At 37.4% G+C, this 19,527-nt stretch overlaps 1 protein-coding gene across 3 annotated transcripts in view; it reads left to right on the forward strand.

The window, feature by feature from the left end:
- LOC108427734 (protein kinase C and casein kinase substrate in neurons protein 1-like) overlaps positions 1-19,527 on the forward strand; it is an 80,016-nt gene that overhangs the window by 38,753 nt on the left and 21,736 nt on the right. For 2 of the 3 annotated variants that reach the window (XM_037541336.1, XM_037541337.1), the window contains one exon: positions 13,967-14,093. In XM_037541336.1, coding sequence (XP_037397233.1) covers positions 14,034-14,093 — 60 coding nt within the window. In that variant the 5' untranslated portion in view covers positions 13,967-14,033. Of the gene's footprint in view, positions 1-3,065; positions 3,264-13,966; positions 14,094-19,527 lie in introns of those variants that run through there. The other variant, XM_037541338.1, reaches the window with a different exon arrangement.

The following is a 19,527-nucleotide window of genomic DNA, read 5'->3' on the forward strand; positions in this document are numbered from 1 at the left end:
ATGTTACCATTTCTACATCTGTTGTGAACATCTTTACTTACCTCTTATCTTGGTGTCATAGTTATCCACAATAAATATCTGGTTTAAAGACAAGGAAAACCCCCTTCAGATGATGGATCTTAAAGGGAGTACATTGGTGGATACATGAGGGCAGAATGTTTCCCGCTTACCGGCTAGTGCAGAACGAAGCCAGGTAGCTAATGTTAGGAATATCTGAATATCTTTTCTTATGTTACTTATATTTATTAACTGCTGCGTCAGCAGATTTCCTTTTTGTGCAATGCATGCTGGGCATTGGAGTGAGAGAACACAGATGGACAAAAACACTAAAAGCATATGAAGTGATGCCTTCTGCGGCTGAAGAATGCGATGCTGCACTAAAGAAAGCTACACGATATGAAGAATAACATTAAATGCTAGTCTTAGACCAGAATGTTCCTTTAAGAGTTTTGTAGAGCACAAGAAATGGAAAAATGGGAAATGAGTTGTGAGTAGTTCTAGTCAGCAGTGACACGCCATCCACCTGCGGCCCCTGCTGTCTGCGGTGCTCCAGCCTTTGCCTGGCAAATGCTTTGGAAACACTTTCTATGTGACAGCAGAGCTTGAATGGTAAAGAAAATAAACCTCATTCTTACACATCATTAAATTAGATAAGTAGTGGTCATCTTGGCTAATTTTGAGCTAATTGAAAGTCAGTAATTGCAATGAAGTCAGATTGATTTGACACTCTCAATGAGTTGACTGCACATACTTTTATTTTTCCAGATACTCCATCACCCTAAAACAGACTTTCATGGAAGCTGTAAATAACTCAACACGTTTACTATGATTGTTCTAGTTAGAGGATCAGACTGACTAGGTATAGAGAGCCATATAACTCTTACACTGTAAAACAGACAGTGCAGTTAAAAAGGACTATCAGTGTCAGTATACACTAGCAGAAAGCTAATTTTGGCTGCACTGTTTTTACAATTACAGCAGTCCTTTTTGCTTATTAGCATGCAGTAGCAGGAAGCCCATTTTGGCTGCATGGTTCTGCAATGAGATTTTTTTTTTCTGGCTAGTATTGTCATGCACAAGCAGGAAGCTAATTTTGGCTGCACTATTCTAAAATAAGAGTGTCATTTTTTGCTTAGTATCCCCTGCTAGAAAAACCATCATAGACTAGCACAGCTGGTCACCATCAAAACCAGCATATGTTGTGTTAGGGGTGCATATGTGCTGGTTAGCAGCAATGGATGTTAGTATGCTGGTGTTTTGGATGGTGGTATGCTGGTCATCCAGCTGGTGACCAACTAATGGAATTCTTGCTGGTCTGTGCCGTTTTTTATTTTGCAGTGCTAGCATGCAATAGCAGAATGCTCATTTTTGGCTGGACTATTCTACAATAAGAGTAGCCTTTTTTCATTAGTATTACCCTGCCCTAGCAGAAAACTAATTTTGGCTAAACTGTTCTACCATTAGAATGGCCCTTTTGCTCAATATTAGCATGCACTAATAGAAAGAAATGTTGGCACTGCGCTGTTCCCTTATATTTTTAGTTTTTCTACAAAATTGCCAATGATTGAATCGATTAACTGCTTTATCACAGCAGTCAGAATGGTTGTGGTTCTTTTGCCACCTCATACAGGGCAGAAAGAATAGACATCATATTTAAATATAGATGTGGCTAATGAGGGCAGCGATAAGAGAAGCAGCCTCACAGTGAAAGGGCTGGTTTGCACTCAGCTTCTCCAATGAATGTGTCTGTTGTAGCCAGCTGACGTCCATGTGTATAACATGATGTCATTTTTCCCTGCTGTGGTTGGTCAACCAAGGCCCAATGAGATCCAATTAACCGGAGGGATTGAGCACATACGCATTACCAGCCATCTGAAGGGTGCACAGCGAAACATGGCTAAATAGGAGCACCACACTGTTTGTTATTAGAAGGCTATATATTCATAATATAGATATTGCTCTGTTTGCCAGTTGTTTTATTGAAAGTCTGTTATTTTCTTGTTTAAAGTGGACAGTTTATTATTGTCCATCACATCTGTGAGGCCTTTCTTGCTGACATTACTAAGCTGGTTCTGTAATGCTTTGCTGCCTAATGCAATGGAATGTCTTCTCTTATCATTTTTTTTTGCACATCGCCCCCTTCTCTCTCTCTCTCTCTCTCTCGCTCTCTCTCTCTCTCTCTGTGTCTCTGTTCCTCTCTGCAGTAGCTGTTGAGTGCCATTAAAACACACACAGGCTGTCCTGTCCTCTTAAAGCCAGTCTACAATTCACAGCCTCTCCCTTTACCATGGCAACCAGTCAGCCTGCACACACATGCCCTCAGTGGAGGAGTGCTATCTCTCCATCACTCAGACCTACTAAACACATCTTCTCTCTCTGTTTCTCTCTCTCTCTTTTTCTCTCTCATCCTTCCCCGCTTTCCGTCTCTCTAATTGTCCCTTTCTAACTCTAACTCTTTAGCCTATTTACTCTCTCAATCTTTCTCTCTAGCTGTCTCTTTCTTTTTCCTGTCATCTTCTCTACCTCCCTATGTCTATCCAACTTTTTAATCTACTTTTCTCCTCCTGCTGTATCATCCCTGCCTCTGTCTTTCTTTCTCATTCTCTCAATCCTGTTTTTTCTCTCTCTTGCTCTCTCTTTCTTTCTGTCGTCCTTTCTATCTCCCAGTTTCTTAATCTGACTATATATGTCTGTTTCTTTCTGCCTCATTCTTTCTCTGATTCCATCTTTTTTATTCTCAGTCCTCTCTCTCTCTCTCTCTCTCTCTCTCTCTCTCTTGTCTTTACTCTCTCAGTCATCTATCTATCTATCTATCTATCTATCTATCTATCTATCTATCTATCTATCTATCTATCTATCTAACTACCTCATGTCTTACTCTCAGAGTCTCAGAATGCAGGCTGTCAGGCAGTTTGTGTTTTAGACTTCTTCTCTCTCTCTCTCTCTCTCTCTCTCTCTCTCTCTCTCTTTGTCTCTCTCTCTCCCCCTCCTTTGCACGTCCCTCCCCCCCGTCCCTTGCCTTGTATAAGCCATTCAAGTGGAACATTGGCGGATTATCCCTCCTCCATTCAGAGGGGTTCTTTGGTGCATAGTTTCTAACCAAACCATCCACTGCTGTGGTCAGATTCTCAGACACACAGTACACATACTGAAGATCTAAAGATACAGAAACATCAGGTTCAGGAAGAACCTTTGACAGGAGTTTTATGAGATTTTTTTCTTATTCAAGGTCCTATCACACATTTTGGATGGGTTCACCGTGGGTAAGTGTATGGAATGTGATATGTGGTGCTAGGACAACATGAGAGGCCTTTAGTTGGGCTAGTTGGTGTTTTCTGTTGTTGAGGTATTGTCACTGTGAGTGAATTTAGCTGTTATGTAACTAGATTGTGAATCTACTTAAGAGTTCAACTCTGTGGGGTTGGAGATTTTATGTGCCAGATTTTGTTGGATGTGCTTTAAATATCAACAATAATAGAGATTTATAAATATCTATGAATATCAAATAACCTCCTTGGGTGCAAGATAACTTTCCAAAATATCTAAAAGATGTTTTAATGTTTTGCATCGTTTTAATGGATTGAAACTTTTCCCATGAATCATTTTTGCAGGGACAAAAACTGAAAGTCTTTTGAATGGCTATGATTTTAAATGTTAACTGTTATTTAATTTTCCACACACTGTAAAGTAGCATAGCACACCTGTGACTCCTTAGTACCAACATTTGAAGAGAACTGAATTTTTTCTCCACAGATATGGAAAAACATGCCATGATTGTCAATAACTACATGCAGAAGCTCTAGTTACAATCAATAAAAAATGTTTATGGGTGTCAAGATGTGTTTCACTTGTAATGATGGCACTGGTTCTTTACCAGGTATCAGCCGACAATAACAGAGCAAAAAAAAGAATAAATCCAATCCAGTCTTGTAACAAATCTAGTTATATACCACATGTGGACTATGTATAATATAATCTTTGAAGACTGAAGTAGTAAAAAAAGCTTATTTTAAAGCTTAGCAATTTTAAAACAAGTAACGTCAGATTGTTATTAATATAATAGATTCAAGGTTTCAATATTGTATGAGTATCGGAAAAGTAGTATCAAACAATCTCTGCTTGGTTCAACAGGTATTAAACTTGTAAAAATACCACGTCATGACAGTTTTACAAAATAGTTTCTGCTGATTTAATAAACTGGTAGTATTGTCAGTGCTTCTGTCTTGAAGCTTGGGCAGTTAGAGCTAATCCACAGTCAAGCTCACCATAGTAACTGTGCTAAAAGGAGTCCGCTTACTCAGCAATGATTAGAGACTGCTGTAAGATAGATTGTGTCCAAGAAGTGTCAGTAAATGTCATATAATCACTGAACAGATATGAGCTAAACTGGCTTCCCAGTTGCATTTCCTATCTATTGCAACAGTAAGCTAGCACAGCAAGTTTTCAGTAGACCCATTGTGTTGACCTGTCACTGGTGTCTAACAAATGCTGTTCTGTTCTGTCCTTTCACTCAAGCAGAAGTCACTATGCTCTGTTAAGTGGTTTACTTTGCCAAATAGTTATCCTGTCCTTCAGTGTTTTTGCCTGTCTTGCTGTATTGTTACAGCATAGCATTGCTAGCCTGAATTGACCCAAATAGCCACGTGGCCAATCCTCCTCAATCCCCTCCAGCGCTGAAGGCCTTTGTCCATTGCACATGGCCATGCAAACATAAAGTGCTTTGGAGAATGTCATATATACTGTGCTTATTCAGAGAGAGAGAGAGAGAGAGAGAGAGAGAACTTTTGCATCTGTATGCTAATGATAATTCCATATAGCGCTGTAGCATCTACATTCCTGACCCATTTTCTGATTCTGATTCTGATTTATTCATGAGCAAATACCAAGAAATCCACCCCGCAAACCTGCAGTCATGCATGGCATGAAGTGTTTTTCGAAATGTAAAACTGTAAATATGATAATACAGAAACAATTTAAATGAAATCAAGGCAAGACAAATTTATTAGCAAATACACTTTGTGTTTTAAACTGAGTATTTCTCCAAAAAAAGGTTCGTGAGATGGGGTTGTTATCTCAGAACAAACCACCACTGCATTGACAAGTGGACGTTCCTGCTAAAATGATGGCAGCATTTCTGTGTGACGTCATCGGAATACAATGAACACTTTCTTTTTCTCTGTGGTATATAGGTAGATACAGCCAAACAAGCACTCCCATTGATTGGGACTTCAGGATCTGAACTGAAGGCCTAATTGTGTGAGATTAGCAGTATAATTAGGACGTGGCAGTGGAATAAACCAATCGTGAAGTGGATGGGACCCATTTTTTTGTTAGAATGTATCTCTAGGCCTTTTAGAAGTTCTAGATACATCACTGACTGAATATGAGCTGTAGTTAGAGCAAGTTTCAGTTAGTTGTTAAAAACAGTGGCCAGCAGCTCTGTACCAGGAATTGCTACTGAAAGAGTCTCTGTTACCAGGTAGAATATACATTAATATGTCTGTTACAAGTTTCAAATAAATCATGGAATAGAAAGCTTCAGATGTCTGTGTTTAATCTTGAACAGCAAAGAAGTGAATTGTGTTAGTTCAGTCAGTAATATATTTGCAAGCATTTAAGGGGCTGCATGTGTAAACATTTATACTACATGCTGCCCTGTTAGAGCCTGCATTATACCATACAACTGTAAACATGACCTGCTGTCCTGCTAACAAGGGGGATTAGAATGGATTGAATGTGTCACATTAGGTTACAGGTTCTTCCCCTACAGGACAGAATTCCACATAGTAGTGGTGTTAGTACATAATTCCCCTTTGTGAATGTTACACTCTGGTATCTAATACCACTCGCTGCATCAAAGCTTTAGTACCAATTCCTTATTTCAAAGTGGATATTAGGACAGACAGTGAGATCTAAATACTTAATTAGATAAGAGGCGTCATGAGAAGACTGTGAGCATTATGCAGACGATTGCATTTATTTGAAAGCTATCCACATAGGGAGATTATGACACATTCATAAAGCACTGAATAACAGTCAAAAGTAATACTTGGGTATTTATGAGATTATATCAGTATGTGCAAGACATAAAATGTTGTATGATGTAAAAGACATTACATAATGGCCCTTACTAAAGTGAAAGACATATGTCTGACAGAGTTTAATATATCAATTCTGTGAAAGATTTTAATCTTTCATTTCCTTGTTAATCCTCTAACCTTTCATTTCCTTCTTTATTCCCTCACGTAACTGTACATGGTTATTAAAAGCACATAATGTTTACACTTGTGTTGAGTGTGGTTTGAGTGATGTGATCATAATCCGATCACAATGCATCATGGGGTGGTTTACACCTGGCTTTTCATACTTTCAAATCCGAATGTGATCCAGTCATCGGAAATGCATGTTGATGCAGAGTGTAAACAAGCCCTAAATGTGTGGATTCTTTTTTTGCTCTTTACCTAGAGAGAACAGCTCTGTGAGAGCTGTTTGAGTACAGGAGACTTGATAGGGTTATTACTCATCTTGGGGTGAGTGTTTTCTGTCGAGGATATGTTTAGGTCGCTCTGTGCTTTTTATTAGCCGTTTCTTATGTTCAGCTCAGCAGAAATTTGCTCATAGTGCATCAGGCCAAGTACACCGTGGCCCTGCAGGCCCTGCTGGTGCTTGCTGCCTGTTTTTTGGACTGAACCATGTGGAAAGTAGTGGGGGCCTACTGATGTAATACAGTGATGCTCACAGATTCATATAAAGCTGAAGGCAGAAGAGCCAGGCTGGTGAATTGGCTGGCAAATGCAGTAGAATGTCAGGTCAGGTACTGATGTTGGACGATTGCTTCTTGATCACAAATGCCACTCTAAATTCATCTTGAAGTTACTGGATGGAGCTCCAGCATTTCAGAGCATGCTGTTCCACTGCTCCACATCCTGATGCTGAGGGACTTTAAACCCTTCTAGCCAACATTTTGCACTGGGCATTGATCCTGTTCTATTGGTCAGTGCTTTTCTATGGAGATTATACAATTTGTGGGCAATAGGTGCACCTTACAGTAGCCTCATACATTCATTAACTGTCTGGATACTTTTGGACATATAGTGTATGTGCACATGACTGAACTTAAAATGAAAACTGATACTGCTGCCTAAAATTAGAATAAGAAATGAAAAAGACAGGAGTCTCAACAGCTGTGCTCATCTCTAAAGAGTGTGGTGTGCAGAGCTGGCAACTATGTGCTGTTAGTGACAATTTATCAAATATCAGTTGCAGCCTGACTCTCAAATAACTTTCAGAGTCAACAATCCAACACAGTGCTACCTGCATTATCCATCCTGAAGTAAATGCATTACTGTTGTGACTTGTCTTGTAATAAAGTGCTATTTTCAACTCCCTATAATAATGTCTTATAATCATGTACAATACTCCTGGGAACTGCAGTTTTGTCTGAGTTTACTGTAAGGTTCTTACAGGAATCTTGTAGAAATTACCATAGTATTACAAATGTTCTTTTTATAAGGTTGCAGTTTGTGTGTGACAGTTTACAGCAGATGCCTAAACATGACACAGCAGCCAGTCTGAATAACTGTGGTAAAGACGGTTGGAGTAAAGTGGTGGTGCTTGTTCACCAGAGAGCTGTTGTCTTAAGACTGAAGAACACATCGATATCTCCTCTCTTGGTGGGCAGTGCTAATGAAGGCCTCACAACAAACAACATCAATCATAACAGTGGGACAAATTAGGTTTCATTTAAGGCGCGATTCAAATGAAAAGCCAACCACCCAGTGTTGTGCTTTCCTTAATGGTTAAGATCGACCGGTCTCAGAACTGCAGATCCTCACCGTCTTATTCAGATCCTGGCTGTGAGCCAGAAGCTCTGTTGTACATTCTTGTTGTCTGTGCAGGTGATGAGTGAAGTAATAGGCCAATTACATCCCACAAGGCTTTCACAGCAGACCAGAAATCAAATTGTGGTTCTCTTTTTTGGGTTTGAGGCTGAGCATTTTGTTTAAATCAGAGAGCATATCTTCCAATTCAAAAGAAAAAAAATCTGTCCTTGATCTAAATGTAGTCAGTAAGCCAAGATGTGTTTGGTGTCTTAAACTTGAGTCAGGAGGCCAATGGGGCTAAAAACAGTATTAGCCACCATTTATTGCAAAAGTGCCATGAAACAACAATGTTCAAAGCAACAGGCAACCTGTTTGTAACCATTTTGTGGAATAGCTTTCTGTGAGGGAGCTTTTCTGAGTTTCTCTAAAAGGAGAATTTTACATCACTTTTTATGTCTTAACCTTTGAATTTTGCATTTCATGCAGGAATTTTGAAGAAATCTGTGAAATTGAAGTTTCTTGTGGTAATCTCATGATGAATACACCAAAAGAAATGGCCCCAAATTACTTAGAAATAAGTCTGGTTCCATTGACTTACAGAAAAAGAAAAAGTAATTTTTTTCCTTTTCCTGTAAACCATTTTTGGAGAAACGGCCTGGTAACACTTTACTGTAGGGTGCTGTTCATAAGGCTATATGACACCTGCATAAGCTTGACAACTAACATAAATGTTTAAAAAGGCTTATTCCAATAGGCTGTCATAAAGACTACTTCAGCTTACTTTGATCAAAATTGGAAATTTGAATAAGCGCTTATAAACATTTATGTAGGCTTATGTCAGTCGCCATGACAAGCTTATGTAGGAGTCATGTAGCCCTATTAACAATACCATACAGTAAAGTGTTACCTATGAGGTTTTGTTCTGACAACAGCGATATACAAATATTTTGTCATGCCTGTCTATCTAAAACGTCAGTGCCATACAGTTTCAGGAACCACATAAGCAAGTTTATTAGAGAATATTTAACATGGTTTAAATATATTACTGATGATTTATGCATGATAACAGGCTGTAAACATCCATTACTGTTTAGCGACATTAGCCTCATAGATCCAGGGTAGAACTAAAGAAGAAACTAAAGAATCCATCTTCGGTTAAGGGGAATGTTACATTTTGCATTGAACTTTTCTCTTAATTGTCACTGACAGGAATAACTTGTGGTGCTGTGTTACAGTTCTTATGCTTTTTAGATTCTTCATCAGTCTTTTCCATTTCTTTATGAAATCTTTTTCCAGAAGACTGACATTGCAAAACTGTCCACAGAGCTCAGGGAGAAACAGCACTAGTCTGTCTGGACACATTGAGAGAGTGTTGACGGTTGTTGACATTTACAGACATGTGGTGGGCCGAGGTGTCATCACAGGAGATTTCCTGATGAGACGACTGAGATCTTCTGCTGCTGTGTGTTTAGACACATGGTCAGGCGTTTTGTATCTGTACCTGTCATTGTCATAGTAAATGCACAGGGCCATATGTGGAGCATTTTATGAGCAGACAAGCTTGTGGTGCTGTTCTGAGTGCACTGTAATACTCTGAGTTCACGTTTGAACAGACGTGTAGAATCTGTCATGCTTTACTGCCACAGGGCACAGAACCCTATGGAGAGATGAGAGCAGCAGTATAGGACAGAGACAGGTGGAGGGGAAGTGGGAGATGTTCCTATACAGAAATTTGCTACAGTATGACATTTCATTCATTTAATTCCTGGTCAAAGCAGCTATTAGATGCTATAATGTACGATTCACTTTTCAGAGGAGTTTTCAAGAGATATTTCTGAGGAGATTAAATAGAAAATAGTCCACTTGTATTATAAAGGGGGAGGTCAAAGCAAAATAAAAGTTCCCAAAATTTGAGGTTAAAAAAAAGATTAAAAGCTACAGAGAAAAACTCCGAACAGTCACCTGCAAGACCTGTGAGACCACCACAACCGCCCCGTCAGATAAACAGTACTTAATATTCCACCAAATGTTTTCTGCCCTTTTTGCTGATGCTGAACAATGAACAGTTTGTATTTATTGGCTGTCTTGAATGGAAATTTAATAAATGAATAAATAAATGATCTCTGGGTTTTGCACAGTACTGTATGTTCACCAGGACAGAAATGCCAGCCTGGATTTGAGAGGAAAGACTTCCTAGAAATTTAAAACTCAATGAAGTAGTTCACAGCAGCAGCCACAGGTAGCCTAATGTCAACAACGAATAGGTAGTATTATACTACACTAAAGGGTTCTTTAGTAAAGAAAATGGTTGCAAATGGAACCATGAACTACCATGAAGAACCCTTTGCATGATTAAAGGGTTCATTGCATCATGAAAAGGTTCTTCAGTTTCATGGAGAATGTACTGTAGAAGGTTCTATATAGAATTTTTATGAAAAGGGTTCTGTGTAGCACCAAAAAGGGTTCTGCTACTGTTGCAAGCCAAAAGAAGCCTTTTTTGCTGCTATGTAGAACTGTTTTTGCTGAGAGTTTACAATTACAGTTTCTTATTATGGACAGTCAAATTTTGAAAACTTTTTAACAGTGCTTTTTCCTTTTCAGCTTAACTGAATAGAACACTGAAAATAAAAACAGTATTTAAGCATGGTGCTTATAGTGTGCTTTTGTGAGAAAGAAGTATCAACAATTAAATAACAGAATTTATTAAAAAAACAAAAAAAAACAATTAAAAAAAAAATTAAAAAAACAATTTTTAGAATTTCTGAAGATTTAAATGGTAAATAGATAAAGAAAAGGTAAACAGGCATTGAGTGGTTTGATGTGAAATGCTCTGTTCTTGTGAAACTCAATGAGTCGCTGTGTGGTGATAGGAACCAGACATCTGAGGAGTTTAATGGCTCTAAAAGCTCCCTCACAGAAAGCTATGATGTGAAAATGGTATCTGATGTCCTTGAGATCATCAGATGACAATGAGACACAGTTTAATATCAGTTTTCAGCTAAAATGTACTTTTTAATATCTATTCATCACAGAGAGTTACATGCAGGGCATTGTATGGCTAAATAGCAACTAAACTAAAAAATATTTTTTAGTTTACCAGTCAACATTAAATATAAGAACTTGTTCACTGGTTATTTCAGCCAACAAATAAAATGCGTATACTTGTGTTGTAGACATTGTGACCCATGCTTACAGAATGCAAAACATTTCTCTGCTATTATCCATTTCACATTCAACCACTCTGACTGACTTTGTTTACATCTTAACCAGTGAATGATGCAGAATGTTTGAAAAAGCAGTAGAATTCCCCTTTAAGCGAAATTAAACATACCTCATTATAAAGCTGAGTAGGTCTCACAGAAAAAGAGTCTGTGTTGGCAGAAACTCAAGTTTTTAATATCGGCATTGAGGAAAAAATGAATCATTCCTTCTTTATTTCTGTATCTTATGGGCTTTTCCTGCCCTTTCAAAATAGATGTATTAGAAACAACCCATTTTGTCCTTAAACACAGCATTTAGTTGAGCTGTTTCTTTGACAGCACACAGGGGGAACCCACATTAACTGTAGCATTAAATGAACATCAGCATTGATGAAAGGAAAATAATCATGTGCTGGTTAAATGTTTAACACTTTATCTGATGATAGAGTAAAGCCTTCCTCGGTTTCTTCTCAAGTAAGACAGCAGCTCAACTAAACACTGTGACACATTTAAAGTGTTACAGAAAAGTGTTAAAGATCTAAACTTCTGGATTTACAGCATGCAACACACTATAAACCTCAATTCAGATAACTTAATCTGAACATATTAGTCCAGTTTGCACAACTTAATGAAGTAAAGGCAACTTGTGTGTCTGGGCAGTTATTTTCCAATTGAATGAACCTTGCAAATTGGATTTTAACTGCATCAGTTGAGTTGCTGAGCAGCAGACAATGGCTCGTATTACACTAATCCAACCTCATGGGTACGGTGTCTATTTGCACTTTTGTTCCTGAAGCCACTGGAGAGAAAGACTTCATAAAAGAGTGACAGTGAAGAGCCAATAGGAGGACAGGATTGAAACTATATATGCTCTTAAATGAAGTTCTAGCATAGAGTTTAGTGAACTTGGCTGAACTTATATTTTGCTTTCACTCTAGGGAAACTGATTCAAATGGGCGCCTCCAATTCATTGTCAAACATTCAGTGTGTATTTGGGACCTGCTGACACTGCTCAGTGAATCTGCTGCATATTGCGATATACCTTCTACAGTATATTAAACCATTCTGTTAAATTCTGCTGTGATGTGGTTTGACTTTTTATTGCTTTTCTGTTAAAACAGTTTTTTCTCAAAGACAGAAATCTCAGTTTCTTGTTCATTCTTAAACATATTCTGAAGGCTGTTGAAGGAGGATTTCTTAAAATATTGCTAATGGCTGGGTTTGTGTTATAAGTTAATCTATATAGTACATGTTTTTGATTAAAACAATAAAAAAAGATATTTCAATAATCTTTTCTATAGAATGCTTTCTGTGGGGTGTCTTTACAATGAAAGGTTTCTCATCCAAGGGCTACAATTTCTTACAAAAATTCCAATCCATAACGTAGATAATCTATCAGTAGTCAACTGACAAAGATTCATTAATGACGTCTACTATTTTTAGTAGCTTACTAAGTTACTTATACGTTCACATTACCATCTGATCTCACTAACATTATGGTTCACACTCGTTTAGGTAACTCAAACCTGTCATTGATGTGAATTTACTGGTGCCATCATCAGTAACATCACTTGAATGAATCAGGTACGTCATGAACAAACAAGCTAACATGCACATAATTAACTGTGATCAGCTCTCAGCTGTTCATTATGAGAGTGAGACAAAGGCAAAAAGGGTGAGATGTGTTGCTTTTCCATCGTTTACACGCTTTAACTTTTGTTCAATGCTGCTCCCATCGTAACGCTGAATGATGGCGCATGTGCAGTGGGAAAAAGCATGTGAAGTCTTCTCATTAAGGTTGCATGTCCTTGAATTGGATATATATCTGATGAAGGACCACATATGAAAGCGACTGGATTGGAAAAGATCAGATTTATGTGTCCAGCCCTGAAAACATAAGATTTGGGCAAAAAAAATTGTGATGCTGATTTGTGCCACTTCAGCCTGGTAATGTGAACGTAGTCCTAGTAGCTAATGTTGCAGCTAAATACAGCTAAAACAGCATTCCCAGTTACGAAATACTAAAAACTAAATCCTAATCTGTTATTAAGTAAAAACCAATGCTTAATGTATGGTTAACTAATATATGAACAGTGGGTAATAATTAATTTACTAACAACATAATTAGTTATTCAATTTCAATCCTTATGTATAAAGTCAGAACTCAAGAATTCTTTTATTCCTCCAGACTATTATTCCTACAGAATCATCCTGATTGGTCAGGATGCTCACAGCACATAATGGAACATTTATTGATTGGTTAGAGGCTAACTTGCATATTGCAGCTTTCTCTGATAGAACTGGCTGATATTGCAGTAACAATTAACAAACAATATGTTCTGCTGCCCTATGCACATTCATAGAAGTTATGCATTGAGTGACTTGATTCATACAGTTGTTTGTAAAAGTCTGGACATACATGTTGTGTTAATTTTTTAAGTGAAAATGAGTCAGCATGTCCTCTACAGAGAGCACACGTCTGCACATTTGGATGCACAGTTCAAATATCCCCTGTGCTAAAGCTATGGCACATTTTGTATTTTAAGATGGTTTATTTTTTTCTAACATGTTAAACTAAGCAAATAAATGGAACTTGTATGCTAAAATTTGGAAAAATATCTTGTTTTCTCTGTAGATGATGTCTTAACTTATTTTCACTTAGAAAATAAAAAATTGATTGGCAGTGTTCAAACCTTTGCATATGACTGTATATGTCCACATGAATAATATATATGACAACACAAGTATACATGACCAAAGTAATAAAACTGAAAGACACATTTTAGTTGTAATTCATTCAGATGGAAATAATGTACATATTTGAATCAAGTACAACTCAAAGTATCCTTTTCCTATTTTTACAGGCAGTAAGGAATGTCATGCATCCTCTTGGTAACTGTTATTGACTTCAGATCTTTTCTCTTCTTCTCTCTTCTCTCTCAGTGCTTGAGGAAGTCCGCTCTGCTGCCACCGCGTTTGCACTTTGGCCAGCTTTGCTCCGTTTGCAACAATGTCCGGCTCCTACGATGAATCCGCCGCTGCTGACGAGGCCATGGACAGTTTTTGGGAGGTACAAAAACAAAATGGCACAAAAAAGCAAACAGCTCTTTCCTCTAATGGTCTTTCCACCAATTCATCCAGTGTGTATCAATAGTTTTGTTGTGCTTTTGCCAGTTCAGAATCTGATTAGAGTTACAACACAGAGCCATGCTGTGTGCTTAATATTTGAATCTGCCAGAGCTTCCACAATGGGCCCTATTTAAACAGAGCTGGCTTCTGGTAGGACTTTGCCACCTGCTGTGCCCCTTCAAGAACCTCTTTTTGTGGAGTTTGGAGGGTGTCCAGTTATAGAACTCGTGTCATGTCAAGTCTTGCATGTCAAGTTGAATCAAGTCTCACCATTTATTTAAAAGAGTGTGGCTCTAATGGCTGGTTGTTTGGCTACTGGATATACTGTTTATGAGTGTCTGAGTATCTTTGGCCTTGAAAACGTAGGAACTCTGATACATTGAAAGTCAAAATCTAAGTTTGGATTAAAGCACCTGGTGTTTCTCACACCTGCAGGGTCCCTGAGCTTCTTTATAGAAGTCCCAAAAGCAAAAAAGACCAGAGCCAGAGTTATAAACTAGAACCAAGTAGTCCAGCAGCCTGGATTCAGAACTATCAGATGCAAAGCACATCATGGGCATTGCTTGTAACTCACTCACACTCACTCACACTCACTCACTCACTCACTCACTCACTCACTCACTCACTCACTCACTCACTCACTCACTCACTCACTCACATTTAGCATGCCTTAGCTGTCATATAGCTTTTGATGCTTCATTAAAGTGGTGCTTCGCATCAGTTATTTTTTTTTAACATAATGCTGTGTGTTTGTGGCTTTTACACCCCAAAAGCTGCCCACTGGCTTCTATTGTAAGCATGTTTTGAGTCAATAGGTTTCTGTTCATTTACCATATACAGAGAGATTGTTTTCTATGGTAATGAGTTTTGGTGTTTACCAGGTCTGGCATTTTTTCTAAATCTTTAATAATTTTTTTTTAACTCCAGCTTTGAAACCTCACATTTTTTTGCTTTATGATCCGTTTGAATTTCCCCTTCCTTATGAAAGTGGACTGTCTTATCTAACTGGAAATGAAATAAATTAAGGGTGTTCTCTGACTTTGTACAGTACCGAATGACTCATGAGCTCAACTGGTCTAGATCACTGTTTCCAGGGGCATAAAAGTGCATCAATTCATTGTGATACATCAGTCAGAAAGTGTCATTGATTTTGGAATATAAGAATACATTCTTATTGAATAAAACTGTTCAATAAAGTGAGCACTGGTGAGTGACTGAGTCTTATAGATCTGCTTCTCAGTGTTACTCTAACAGTAGTCCTCAGTATCACTGGTCAATCTAAATACTTTTATCCAGTGATAGGCTCATTTAATTGTAATTAAAATTGTAATTAAAATTAAAATGTAATTGTATTTATTGTAAAATTTAATTCTTTATTCATGTTCCTCTTGTAGTGTATTTTTTTGATAAGTTCTCCCTTTAAGTCTTGGTTCCTCCCAAGGTTTCTTCTGCCTGCTCTTAGGAAGTTTTTTTCTTGCTCTCCCCTTGGCTTGTTTAAGAAGTGGAAAATAAATTGGTTTGACCTGAATATTCTATAGTCTCTAGTCTGTATGCCACTATTGTATCAATAGTTCCTGCAGTCACGTATGTGTACTCAGTATACAGTTATATGTATATATATATATATATATATATATATTTGGTTCTGAGTGGAAAAACAAAAAAATATTCTCAAATCGAATTGTGATGATATTTGAGATGTTGTGAATCATTTCATTGAATCATTGCCTTTAAGCACTACAATCACTGCTTGTAGGGATGAGTCAGAATGTTTTCATATAGTCATAAAAGACAAAAAGTAAACTGAATTTTTTTATGAGCAAATTAGCTTCTCTCTAAGATTATACATTCTCATATTTAAGCTTTAAGAGTGGTTCTAATCTCTTTCTAGTGGAATAAAGGAAATACAGATAGATTACTGCAGCCGTCTAAATGTGACCACAAACCACAGATAGTACACTCTACAAAAAAGAGCTATAACACATTGGAAATCACAGAAAAAAGAGATAAACGTTAAGCTCATAAGTGTAAAAGTGCAGTCTACTTGTGTAAATTTGATAAATAAAATAAAACTTTCAACATAATTTAGTAAAATCATCATGTTTGATATCAGCTGGCGGAGTCTTCACAAAGTTCGCTTTCAAGCTAAAAGATTTGATAAAAAAATTTGGTAACAGATGATTGGCAGTTGGTCATCTTAAAATGAATTGCCTTTATGAGTGCCTTTAGAAATGTCAAGGCACATCACTTGCTGTGACTCATGTTGTCTGTGGTCTGGTTCTGGATTTAATTGAACACTGAGACAGACGGAAACATGTAAATTTTACAAAGTTTACAGTGTTTTCTGTCTGATTGAGGAGAAGATGTGCAAGGCTTGCTGATTTGATTCCTTGGTTTATTTAGAGGAATGATAAAGCATGACTGATGTGTGACATACGGTTAAATCACTTTCTTATATGTGAAGATAAACGCAACAGCAGCACTGAGAAATCACCTCATTAACACTTTATGTTGGCCTAAAGGGGCTGATGCAGTGATAGAGAAATATTGACACATTTGAGATGTTGACACTGAGTATTTCTGGAATTCGCTGGTTTTACATCAGCACCGAATGCCAGTGAAGAAGTGTCCATGTTTATGAATGATCTCAAAATTTTGGCTGCTGCATGTTGTCTGCTTTAAGTGTCCTACATGAAACATGATAAATTCAATTGAGCCACAATGCAAGCAGAACACCTTTTAGCTATTTTTTTATATTTATTGGATGGAGTTCCTCATAATCTTGAGTATCAGAGTTAGCTAAAATGCTCTTCTCTTTGCTGTGTCCTGGCTTTGTGCATGCCTGCAACTCACATTTTAGTGTTTTTTTCTGCTGATTCAACTGATCAGGTAGTAAACAAGCCTTTCGATCAGGCTGTGCCAAGATATTTCAGAAGCAAGACTGTGGAAGTCTGTTGTAGCTGCGCTCTCAGGTGTTTCTGACAGTTCTGTGGAAAACTGAGATTTTTCTGAAAATAGAGCTTTCATTTGTCTCAGTCTCAGTGTTCACGATTTAAATATGCAAGCTGTGCAGCCAAGTAAAATATGACTCATATCATGATTTACACCGTCGGTGTTCAGCATGATTTGCTATTTATTTTTGTTGTCACTCAACACGCTGCTCTGTGTAGCTAATCAGAACTCAACAACCGAGTGTTCATTAAGGAAACCGGAATAGTAATAATCCTTCTTCTTCTAGAATTAAAAAGAAAACATAGTTAAACTTGATTTCACCTTTAAAAAAACATAATCAATTACAGTTTGCATTATTTATATAAAATATATTTTTAAAGGCTTCCTAGTTTTTCAGGAAAGTTTTCTGGAATCTATTTAAAGGGAAATACCTGTGACTGTTCAAAGTTTCTGCAAAATTCTAAAGTTGAGAAATGATTCAATGTAAAGAAACTAACAGACTCTTTCTTTATAGTGGTGGTTATAGGAACCTGGAGTATCAATATCTACAACACAAATATGGCCATTTTACTTACTATCCAAAACAAACAGTGAACCTACATGTGTCTTCTGAGTTTTTATATGTAATGTTGATCTAGAAGATTGAATTTTACATTAAATGACTTTGAATGTCTTTGTTTACACTGTAATGACTGAATTAATCAGAAATTTTGGAAAGTTTGGTGGAATTTCCCTTTAATGTTTTGCTTATTTTATATGTAAGAGGGCAGCTTATTCTTTATCATATGTCTGTACAGCTCATACAGCCTGTGAATCTGCACCTAGCTGCCTTGTGTACACTGTGTGTCTGTGTGTGTGTGTGTGTGTGTGTGCAGTGAAGCAGAGGATTAAAGTAACTGGCGCTCACACACTCCAACACAAAGCTATGGCAGCCATTGCATAACTCCACATGCACCAGCACGAGCCAAACTGCTGGTTCCCGCCCCCTTTTTCCTCTCCGCCCACTTTATAACCCTCTCTGTCGCCCCCTCTAGACAATGATTGTGAGGACATGCAGAGGTGTGAATAACTGCACAAACTGGAAGAACATTATACCTTATATTTCTGTGCAATAGCTCAATGAACAGTGTGTAAAACACTTTATTTTTTAATAATTTTAAAGTAATTACTTATTTGGTGATGTGGTCATTTATGTTTGTGCTGTGTGAAAGTGACAGGTTAGTGAAAAACAAATTTAGTTCGTTTGGTGTCTAAATTTGAGTTTTGCACTGGAACTGTAAAGTACAGGCAGCTTATATGCCCAGTTAGTGTTGTGCATATAGCGTATTTAATATAATCACATATCAGATGTTTACAGTTAAGTAATCTCAAACATACTTGCTCCTGGAATTTCTAACACTATCTGAAATACTATTATCTATAAACATTAATGAATTCATGTATTTGTATACAGCTAAAAACTCTCCAAAACTAAGATACCAGACATGTTTTGGATGATCAGAGGTGAAATGCATAAACTAGATTTTTCCAGACTCTCACTTAAAAAGGGAATTCAACTATTATCTACATAATTAGTAAACAGAGTCATTTGGTGTGGTTTGGTGTGAAATGTTCTGTTCTAGAGAAACTTAGCGTCAGACTTGTTTACAGTGGTGGTGATAGGAACCAGACGTCTTAAGCTTCTAAAAGTTCCCTCATAGAAAGCTGTAACATAACATGTTTTGCCTGATGTGTTACAATATATTTTATCAAATAATAGTACATGCAGCAAGGCAAGAAGCCTCCAGAGGCAGGTTTTTTTCAGATTTATTACTTTTTTTCCAGCATTGGTATTACATATAAAAACTCAGAAGTCATGTATAGGTTCATTGGTCATTTTTCATAGGAAATAAATTCTGTTTTTTGGAGGCCTGGGTTACAGGTTGAGAGGGCCAGCTAGGAAGCATTATGTTGAATAAACAACCACTGATTAGCCTACTAAATTATGGCTTCCATAGCTAGAGGAAAATAATTATTTTAAACATAATACATGATTGCTAACTTTGCATTTAACTGCCAAGTTACCACAACAACTGTCAGAATACCACAGCAGATACAGAATAATTAACTGGAGTCTTACTTTTTATAGCACTAGGAATAGATGTTTGGGGTGAACAGGTGAAGATTGTCTCATAATAATTCTGCAGCACTTGCTACAGTCAAATTTGCTATGCTAAGCTATAGTCCATGCAAAGAACTACTGCAGCTCAAGGCATTGTCTACTGCCAGGCACAGATTTAACGATTTAGGGACCTAGGCAAAGATACAAACATGGCCCTCTTCAAATTCACTGCATTGACTGTACTGAAAAGAATAGCTATAACAGCAAATACCATGTTCATGTTTCAGCATGTTATTTAACATATGTACATTTATTTTACATC

This window comes from Pygocentrus nattereri, chromosome 9 (assembly GCF_015220715.1).
Source record: "Pygocentrus nattereri isolate fPygNat1 chromosome 9, fPygNat1.pri, whole genome shotgun sequence".
Lineage (NCBI taxonomy): Eukaryota > Metazoa > Chordata > Actinopteri > Characiformes > Serrasalmidae > Pygocentrus > Pygocentrus nattereri.